This window comes from Aythya fuligula, chromosome 1 (assembly GCF_009819795.1).
Source record: "Aythya fuligula isolate bAytFul2 chromosome 1, bAytFul2.pri, whole genome shotgun sequence".
In the NCBI taxonomy this organism is placed as follows: domain Eukaryota; kingdom Metazoa; phylum Chordata; class Aves; order Anseriformes; family Anatidae; genus Aythya; species Aythya fuligula.
Genome location: NC_045559.1, coordinates 1501207 through 1511478, shown reverse-complemented (window position 1 = coordinate 1511478; position 10272 = coordinate 1501207). Strand labels below are relative to the sequence as shown.

At 59.3% G+C, this 10272-nt stretch overlaps 1 protein-coding gene across 1 annotated transcript; it reads left to right on the top strand.

Moving 5' to 3' along the window:
- Positions 1-1813: 1813 nt before the first annotated feature.
- LOC116500981 (putative cation exchanger C521.04c) lies at positions 1814-8191 on the top strand. Its single transcript, XM_032206344.1, has 20 exons — positions 1814-1871; positions 3077-3223; positions 3297-3418; positions 3531-3639; positions 3735-3851; positions 3985-4052; positions 4142-4279; positions 4426-4611; positions 4695-4797; positions 4879-5020; positions 5106-5289; positions 5381-5480; positions 5564-5682; positions 5810-5847; positions 6017-6129; positions 6222-6370; positions 6580-6674; positions 6962-7040; positions 7289-7397; positions 7680-8191. Exons 1-20 carry the CDS (start codon positions 1814-1816, stop codon positions 7751-7753), a joined length of 2250 nt encoding a protein of 749 aa, XP_032062235.1. The 3' UTR covers positions 7754-8191.
- Positions 8192-10272: the final 2081 nt, after the last annotated feature.

The window sequence follows — 10272 nt, the reverse complement described above, 5'->3', positions numbered from 1 at the left end:
AGCCCTATGCACCCCAAAAAAAACAAGCACTCTGGTCCCTGTGCACCCCAGTTCCCACGTACCCCATGCATCGTGCACCCCATTCCCTATATACCCCAGATGCCCGTGGATCCCAACTCCTGTGTACCCCAACACACTGTGACCTCAGGTCCCTGTGCACCCCGGGACACCCCACAGCTCACATCTGCACCCCAATAATTCTTGCACCCCGTTCCCATGCACCCCAGACCCCCATGTACCTGCATCCCCTGCACACCCCAATATATCACACCCCAACCCCATGCACCCTGCTTCCCGTGCAGCCCAATACCCTGCAGCCCCCTGCACCCCACATCTGCCACATACCCCAATAAACCATGCCCCACAACCCCATAAAATCCCCATTCCAATACACCGGGCACCCCAATAAACCACACACCCCATTCCCATGTACTCTTGTGCCCTGTGCACCCCAATACATCATGGACCCCATTCCCATGCACCCCTAACCCCTGTGCACCCCAGTAAACCACGCACCCCATTCCCATGTACTCTTGTGCCTTGTGCACCCCAAAACATCATTGACCCCATTCCCATGCACCCCCATTCTCTGCGTACCCCAATAAACCATGCACCCCATTCCCATACACTATTGTGCCCTGTACATCCTAATAATTGTGCACCCCATTCCCAAGGACCCTTGTGCCCTATGCACCCTGATACATCATAGACCCCATTCCCATGCACCCTTAACCCCTGTCACCCCAATAAACCGCGCACCCCATTCCCATGCACCCTTGTGCTCTGCATACCCTGATAATCGTGGACCCTCTTCCCATGCACCCTTGTACCCTGTGCGCCCCGATAAACTGTGCACCCCATTCCCATACACCCTGGTGTCCTGTGCACCCCGATACACCGTGAACTCCATTCCCATGCACCCCCAGCCCCTTCGCACCCCAACAAACCACGCACCCCATTCCCAAGCACCCTTGTGCCCTGTGCACCCCAATACATCATGAACCCCATTCCCATGCATCCCCATCCCCTGCGCACCCCCATAAACCACACACCCCATTCCCAAGCACCCTGTGCACCCCAATACACCGCGCACCCCATTCCCATACACTCTTGTGCCCTGTGCATCCTAATAATCGTGCACCCCATTCCCATGCACCCTGGTGCCCTGTGCACCCCAGTACATCATGAACCCCATTCCCATGCACCTCTAATCCCTGTGCACCCCGATAAACCACACACCTCATTCCCATACACCCTTGTGCCCTTCGCATCCTAATAGTTGTGCACCCCATTCCCATGCACCCTGGTGCCCTGTGCACCCCAATAAACCATGCACCCCATTCCCACGCACCCCCAACCCCTGCGTACCCCAATAAACCACACCCCCCATCCCCAAGCACCCCGTGCACCCCGATCCACCGCGCACCCCATCCCCACGCACCCCCATTCCCTGTGCACCCCGATAAACCACGCATCCCAATAAACCACACACCCCGATAAACCACGCACCCCATCCCCAAGCACCCTGCGCACCCCCAATAAACCACGCACCCTAATAAACCACGCACCCCGATAAACCACGCACCCCATCCCCATGCCCTCCCCATTACGCCCCCCTCCCCATTGCGCCCCCCTCCCCATTACGCCCCCACCCCACCACAGGTGCTGCAGCCCCGGCCCCTCCCGGGGGCGGCTCCCGGGGGCGCGCCCGGCGCATGCCCGGCGCCTCCCGTTAAATAGGGCCGGGCGGGGGGGCTCTAGGACCGCTGCGACCCCCCCCAAATCCCCCTTTGGGTCCCACCGCCCCCTCCCCATGGCCACCGAGAGCGAACCCGGGCGGCGCCGCCGCTGCTGCACGCAGGATGCGCTGGGTGAGCGGGGTTGGGGTCCCCCCTAAACCCCCCTTTTTGGGGTCTTCACCCTCTTGTAGGGTCCCCCTCCTTATGGGGTTCTCCCCCCCTCTCCAGCATCATCCCCTTTTTGCCCGCTGTGGGGGTCCCGTCCTCAGCCCGCTTTGGGATTTCCCCGTTGTGGGGTCGTTGCCCTGCTCCGGGATCCTTTCTCACTCCTCTTTTGGGGTTCTGTTCTCTTCCTGCTGCAGGGTCTCCCCTTAGCCCCTTGTGGGGTCCTTGTCCCACTGTGGGATCCCCCTTTATCCCCTCCTGTGGGGTCCCATCCTCACTGCACTTTGTAATTCCCCCCCCCCCCCCCCTTACTCCTCCTGTGGGGTCCTCACCCCATTGCAGGATCCCCCTTTACCTCCCTGTGGGTGTCCCATCCTCACCCCATATTCCAGAATCCCCCCCTTTAGGGCCTTCACCCCACTCTGGGACCCTCTTTTACCCCCCCATAAGGATCCTATCCTCACCCTACTGCAGGATCCCCCCCTCACCTCCTTGTGGGGTCCTTGCCCCGCTGCAGGATCCCCCTTTATCCTCTTGTAGGGTCCTTGCCTCCCTCTGGGGGTCCCATCTTAACCCCTCTATGGGATTTCCCCCCCCCCTCCTTATCTCCCCTGTGGGGGTCCCATTCTCACCCCAGTGCAGGATCCTCCCCTTACACCCTTGTGGGGTCTTTACCCCAGTGCAGGATCCCCCCTTACATCCCTCTTTGGGGTCCTGTCCTTTCCCCACTGCAGGATCCCCCATTAGACCCTTGTGGGGTCTTCACCCCACTTTGGGATCCCCCCTTACCCTCTTGTGGGGTCCTTGCCCCCTGTGGGGATCCTGTCATCACCTTACTCCTCCTCCGGGGTCCTCACCCTGCTCTGGGATCCCCCCTTTCCCCCCCTATTGGGATCCCATTCCCACCCCACTGCAGCATCTCCCCTTACCAGCCCCCATAGGATCCCATCTTCACCCTACTTTGGGATTGCCCCTTATCCCCTTGTGGGGTCTTCACCCCACTGCGGGATCCCCCCTTACCCCCTTTTGGGGTCCCATCCTCACCCCACAATACCTTTTCCCCCCTTTTATGGGGCTTGGGGACCTCCACCCCAGCACCCCAGCCTTCCCATGGTTCACCCCATCAGGACACATCCCCGGTGTGACTCTGACCCTATTTTCTCCCCCCATAGATATCCCCAAACCCCCCGAACCCCGTCCTGACGGGGACGCCCTGCGCCGGGGCTCCCTCTGCGACCACCGCTGCGCCGCCATCAACAACGCTCAGGGGGACCTGGGCGACCTGGGCTACCACCAGCATCGGCCCCGTGGCCACGCAGGTAGGGCCGTGCTGGCTTTTAGGGTTATGGGGATGTCCCTGCACCCCGTAACGTCCCCCTTTTTCCCCCGCAGCCGTGTCCTCGCCGCCCTGCTGCCAGCAGCACTCGGAGGAGGTGTGCGAGAGCTGCGTGGTGAAAACCACGCTGACGGCCGAGAACGTGGTGGAGGCCAACAAGCTCTCCAACAACTACAAGGTGTGGGCGCCCATCCCGTGGGTGAGGAGCACCCGTGGGTGCCCCTGTATGGCCGCACGGTGTTTTTTCTTTTTTTTTTTTTTTTTTAATCCCAAAAAATCCCTTTCTGCAGTTTGGCTTCAAGAAGTGGAAGAGCCACGTGACGGCGCGGCCGTGGGAGGACCGCTCGGAGATCGTCAAGGAGCTCTACTCAGACCTCAACGTCATCCGTGGCCACGGAGGTGGGTGGCTTCGGGGCCCGGATTTGGGATGGAGGAGGTGGTGTGGGTGAGAACTGTCCCCCATCCAGCTCGTTTTTTTCCCCCCCCTCCTGTAGGGTCCACGGTGACTTTTGGGAACGTCCTCTACCTGCTGCTCTTCGGCTGGTGGCTCTCGCTGCTCTACGTCCTCGTGGCCGCTCTGATGTTTGTCACCGTCGTGGGGGCTCCCTATGGTGAGTCCCAAATTTGGGACCCCCTTGGGAAGGGTTTAGGGAGCCACAGGGGTCTGAAATCCCCCAAGCTCTGGGTCCCGTGCCATGGGGTGGCTGCGGGGAGGACGTGTCCCTGACCCTTGTGTCCCCGCAGGGCGGCTCTGCTGGGACCTGGCCGGGTATTTCCTCTGGCCCTTTGGCAAAGTGATCCAGAAAACAGAGGTAACGACCTGCCCCGAATTTTAGGGCCTGATTGGGGTGGCCACGGTGCCCCAAACTGGACCTTGACTTCCCCTCCCGATCTCCCCCAGGCTCCCAAATCTCGCCGGGCGCTGGGTGCCTGCGAGGCCACCGTGGAGGCGAGCGGCACGGGGGAGAGCTCAGCCCTGCTCGGTGGCCCCATGCCCCGCCGCTGGCGCCCACGCTGCTGGGATGACGAAGGATACTGGGTGAGCCCCGTGTCGGCCCCAATAACACCCCCCTCCTGGGTTTGGGGACACCGAGGGTCCCCGTTTTGGCAGGGACAGCACCCACGGGTGGCCTCCGCTGCCATGAGGTGGGTTTTTTGGTGGCAAACCCTAAATACCTGTCCCAGCAGCGTGCCGGCACCGTGGCGTGGTTGTGTTTGGGGTACCCCATACTGGCGTTGGCCCATGGGTTGGTGTGCGTCGCCGCCTGGCTCCTCGTCTTCCTCATCCCCGTGGCCAAGCTGAGCGCCCGCACGGCCGCCCGCGTCCTGCTGCTGCCCCCGGAGAGGGTGCACGTCCGACGCCTGAGGATGGTGGGTGCCTTTAGGGCTGTTTTTTATTTTTTTGGGGTGGGGAGGGAGGCCTGGTGCGGTGTCACTGACTTGTCCCTCTGCAGACGGAGGTGCCGCTGGACGCGGAGGTGATCCTGTGCTGCTACCGCGCCGTCAACCCCTACTACTACAAATACGCCGTGGACGGCATCAACGTCTTCGCTGTCAGTATCCTTTCCTGTCTTGGGGTGCTTGGGGTGACCCCAAATCCCACCCCGGCGCTTGGTCCTTGACCGAGCAACCCCCCAGACCTGCTGCCCCTGGTGCTGGTGACGCTGGTGCTGGGCTACGTGGACAGCCACAACCTCCTGACGAGCTCTCCCGTCAAGTTCACGCTGGCGCTGCTCTCCATCATGCCACTCTCCTACTACATCGGGATGGCCATCGCCAGGTGAGGAGGGGACACACGGGGACATCCCCTGCGAGGTGGGGACAAGGGGATGGCCCTTCTGATGTTTTCTGCCCCCCTTTTTCAGCATCTCGGCCCAGAGCAACTTCGCGGTGGGCGCGGTGGTCAACGCCACCTTCGGCTCCATCACGGAGCTCACCTTCTACATCACGGCCCTCATCAAGGGCTCGCGCGAGGGCAACCGCTGCTACGCCGAGATCGTCAAGTCGGCGCTGACGGGGACGCTGGTGGGCTGCGTCCTCTTCGTCCCGGTGAGCCCCCCGAGCACCCAATTCCTGCTGTTCCCGGTGGCTGGGTGCTGATGGATTTGTTTTATTTGGGGTTGTTTCTTCCATCCCGCAGGGTTTGTGCATGGTGATAGGAGGCATCCGGCACCAGGAGCAGCGCTTCAACAGCCGCTCGGCGGGCGTCAGCTCGGCTTTGCTCTTCCTCTCCGTTGGAGGTGAGGTGGGGACAGGGCTGTCCCCAGGCTTGGTGGGGTGCCACCGGTGTGGGCACCCACCCCATGTCCATCTGTCCTCGTAGGTGTCTTTGCCCCGACGCTCTTCTCCAAGGTGTATGGGAAGCTGGTGTGTGGGGAGTGCCACAACGTCACCCAGAACCCGCTGGGCCACTACCTCTGCCACAATTGTCACTTTGACCTGGTGAGCAGGGCCACCAACGTGGGGGGGGGGACACACTCTGAGCCCACCCGGCTCCAGATTTGGGGTCAGGAGGCGGCAGCGGGGCTGTCCCGAGCCCCGTGTCCTCACTGATGGTCTTCATCTGCAGATGGAGAACAACGGCACCCTCTACTACAGCCACGTCCAGTGAGTAGGGCCGGGGAGGGACAGGTTTCTCCTCGTTGGGGTGGCATCTCTTGGTTCCTCTGTGCCACCCCAGAGGGGTTTGATCCCGCACCACGTCCCCAGCCGGTGCAGGGATGCCCCAGGGTCTTGGAGCCAGACCCCGGTGGCACTGAGCACCCTCATCCCGCAGGCCCCTGGTGTACACCGTGTCCCTCCTGCTCCCTGCCGCGTACCTCATCGGCCTCTTCTTCACCCTGAAAACTCACTCGCACATCTACGACATCCACATCAGCGACTGTCACAGTGAGTGGCCCCAAACCACGCGATGCCCAGCCTCGTGGATGGCTGTCCAACCTCCCCAGGGTGTTCAACCCATTTTTTTTCTCTTCCCCCAGTGCCTGGTCACCACCACAGCGCTGTGGTTCACTGGTCCCGCTGGCGGGCCCTGGTCATCCTCCTGCTCTCCACCCTCTGCATGTCGGCCTGTGCCGACCTGGCCACGGAGCACATCAGCCCCATCCTCACCAACTCCACCATCTCCCAGGTGAGTGTGGGGACGGTGACAAGCCTGGTTCGGGTGGCTCTGAGGATTGTAGATGGTTCCTCCAGCCCAGGAACCTGCCATGAGCCCCAAAATGTGTATGATATTAGGGGAGAAGACGCTGAGATGCTCCACGTGCTGGGGAGATGTGGTTGCCCAGGGCTTGGGTATTATTGGGATCGGACCATGCACTGACCCCTCTTTTCCTGCAGTACTTCATTGGTGTCACGGTGTTGGCCATGGTGCCTGAGCTGCCAGAGATTGTCAACGGCATCCAGTTTGCCCTGCAGAACAACCTGAGCTTGAGGTGAGCACGTGGATTTTGGGGTGTCCTCCTCCAGCAAAGCCCTCGTGCCCCATCCCAGCCCCATAGCACTGCCAGCGATGGGCTGCCCTGCTCCATGGTGCCAGCAGGGCAGCTGCCTGCGATTACGGGCTCCAAAGTGGGTTTAAAACCACAAGGAATGGGGTCAGAACCAGGTTTTTCTCCACAAGTGGGTTCCCTGGGGTGGTTTTGTCCTCACCCCAAAGCTGAGCTCCCGGGGGCTGTCAGAGACCTGGTGCTCAACCCCTTCAACCCCTCTGTCCTCCCAGCATCGAGATCGGGAACTGCATTGCCGTCCAGGTCTGCATGCTCCAGATCCCCATCCTGGTGCTCTTCACCATCTTCTACGTGAGTAGCCGAGGGTGGCCTCTCCTGGTGGCGTTGGGGACACAGGACCCTGTGGCAAATGTCCCCTCCATCCCTCCAGTGAAGGGGACTTGAGTTCAGATGCCTCCAGCCTCAGCTGATGTTGTCCCCAGCCTTAGGGACTTGTGGTGGAGGGGACCCAAAGGGACACACGAGCTGCTGTGGGGTTGTGCTGGTTGGCCATAAACCCAAATAAACACCCCCAAAAAAAAATCTTCTCTGCTTCGCAGCCGACCAACTTCACCCTCGTCTTCAGCGACCTCCACGTCTACGCCAGCATGTTCAGCGTGGTGCTGATGAACTACATCTTCATGGATGGCAAATGTGATTACTTCCAAGGTAACTGCCAGCTTATGAGGCTGCTGCAGGCCTTGGTGTGCCCACCTTCCCTGTGACAATGGGGTGGGGGGCTTCTAGAGCCACCTTTGGGGTCACCTCTTGTTGCTTCAAGCCCGGAGTGGCGGTGACTTCACCAGGACTTTGTAAAAAGCCATTCAAGTCCTTTATGGCACACACTAAAAAGCCTTAAAAGAGGCCTTAAACCACCCCAAAAGGCCTTAAAAGCGAGCTCTCTCCCTGCTGCAGGCAGTGACCCCATCCCCATCCCGCTCTGTCTCCTAGGCACGGTGCTGGTGATGGTTTACTTCATCCTCCTGGCCGTGTACTTCTTCGCCCCGTCGCCCAGCGGCTGCTGAGGCCTGGACTTGGTGGCCTCCATGTTGGGCAAGCACCCACCAGGGCATTTTCCGGCATCTCAGGGACTTGGATCAGATTTTGGAGGTGTTATTTGAAGCCAAAGCTTCTGCTGCTGTCTGTTTTTCCTCCCCCATGTGGGCTGCAGTGGTGGGGAAGGTGGTGGCAACGGGATCGCTGCTGAAACTCCCGAAGCGAGGAGCCTGAAGGCCCCAACACTTCACAGAAGCATTCCCGGCTCCTGTCTACGTGGCTGGGAGGAGAATTGTCCTCAGGGAGGGTCTGGAAGGACATTTCTGGGTGGTCTCGAGGATGGACCCCTCCCCGGGATGTGTTGCACTGGGAGAAGGTGCCTGAGAAGAGCCTCCCCCCCCTTAGGGCCAGGGCCATCCCGGCTTCCCCATGGCCTGGGGGATCACGCAGGGCTCCTTGATGGTACCAGAACCACACCAAATGGCTCTTTTTCAGCTGTTTTGTCATTAAAGCAGTTTTGTACGAATCAGAAACGAGCTCCTCTGTCCTTCAATGAGCTCACGGTCCCCTCTGCGCCCACCAAGGAGGTGAGTGGAGCTTTTGGGGTGACGGCAGCTCGGTGCTGTCACGGTGAGGAGCAGGGGAGATCCTTCACCATGTGATGGGTGAAGAGCCACCAGGACGTCCTGAGGGCTGTGTGACCATCCCAGGTCCCTCCTCAGAGGTTTTTAAATTGGTCAGGGCCACTCCAGGCTCTGAGCTGCTTCCCCTTGGCGCTGTGTGGGGTCAGAGGTGGTGGCACTGTGATAGGGTCCAGATCCAGTGAAGGGGAACACCAGCAGCTGAGGTGAGAGGTACAAAGTGGGTAACTTGGACAAATTGTTTAATTATCAGAGCTTGGAAGGGGGGAAAACCCCCCAAAAAACACCATCCAAGCAGGCACTGCAGCTCCTGTGCTTCTCAGCCCCTTGTGGCTCCCCAGGGATGTTGGTACCCTGCACGAGAAGCAGGAGGGGAGCAGTGCTCAAAGGTCCTGCAGCAGATGGAGAAATTGGGTTGGAAACAGCTTGAAGCAGGACCGGCAGCAGCCTGGGATCTGCCTCTTGCCCAGAAAGGGGGGTGTGTGCTGGTTTGTGGCTGGAGATGTTGCTTTGAGGTCTTCCTTTTCCCAATACAGCATCAGTTTGGGAAATCCTGTCCTTAATGTGATGTCTGGGAGGGTTCCTGTGTGAGTATTGAGTCTGCTGGTGGCAGCAGATGGACTCAAGAGCATGGGGCAGTAGGGAAACTTCAGAAAGAAGTGGGATGGGAGGGCAGAAGCTGATGGCAGCAGGTAGGTTCTCCTGTGTCTCATCTGAGTGTCTCTCCTATGTCCCCCTGGGTGAGCAGTGACTGTGGGGAGGCCCCAAAGACCCCACAAAGCCCTGAGCTGCTCTGCTGGGTGCTGGCAGCAGAGGGAAGCCTCTGAGAGCACCCCAGGTAGCCTCAGGGATGCTCTCACCTCCTCTCCTTAGTTCCAGCGGGGGAGCTGAGCCCCTTCCTCCTCTTTCAGGTCCATGTCAGAGACCCCTGGAGCACAGAGGACGAGGAGTCAGCTGGAGCTGAAGTCACTTTAAGGAGTCAGCTTGAGCAGAGGTGGTTTGAATCATCCTCTGTGATGATGGGAAGCCTCCTTTAAGGGAGGGAAGGGAGAAAACCAGCAGCTGTATCATCAGCCTGGTTCATTAAAACCTCCCCAGCTCACCCACAGGCTACAGGACAGAGATCCAGTGCAGGCATCCAGTTTTGGGGTGTGAAAGCCACGGAGCTCAGGCCAGAAGAGGGAGCTGGAGGTGGGGAGAAGACCACCTTGACCACCAGGGTCCCAGAAGCTTGCTGCAGAAGAGGACAGGGCAGGAGAGCAGGGCCAAATCTTGCCAGCCTGCTGAGAAAACATTCAGAGAGCACAAAATGCCCGTCTTGGAGTTGTGCTGCCCAACCTTTCTTGGGCTGGGTCTGGAAAAAAAAACAGCAAGTAAGACGTGGGGACAGATCTACAGCCAAGAACGGGAAGGGTTTAACAGCAGGGCATGAGGTAACGCTGCCAGTGGCTGCACCCAAAGATGGGTGTTGGATCTAGCAGGCGGTGCAGGGCGGGTTAATGAGGTGAAGTCAAGGCCAGGGTTTATTTCAACAGAAATGCAATCTGTTAAAAACCTGCAGAACCTAATCTGTGTTTTAGCTGATAGAAGGGGAAGGGATTGGGAAAAGCTGGTTTGGGTTTTCTTTTTCTTTTAAAAAAAAAAAAAAAAAGAAAAAAGGGGCACTCTAAAAATGATCTGTAAAGAGGGAGTTTGTATGAACCTGGTGCCAGCAGGTGGAGCTCAGAGGAGGAGGGCACAGTAAATGGAGCAGACACATCCCTTCTGCTGGGGTAGGGATGAATGTTTACACCATGGGAGATGTTCCCTCACTCTTTTTTTTTAATGCTGCCTTTCCTGGAAGGACAAACATCTCCTACCCCCAGAAGAACAAAAAGTGAGCAAGGGACTGCTCCAGCATGTGGGAG

Excerpts from the sequence above, each read along its gene's own strand:
- LOC116500981 (XM_032206344.1), top strand. The coding sequence starts at position 1,814 with ATGGCCACCGAGAGCGAACCCGGGCGGCGCCGCCGCTGCTGCACGCAG. Across the intron at positions 4,280-4,425 it reads GGGATGACGAAGGATACTGG|CAGCGTGCCGGCACCGTGGC; the intron begins GTGAGCCCCGTG and ends TACCTGTCCCAG. Across the intron at positions 5,290-5,380 it reads GCTGCGTCCTCTTCGTCCCG|GGTTTGTGCATGGTGATAGG; the intron begins GTGAGCCCCCCG and ends TCCATCCCGCAG.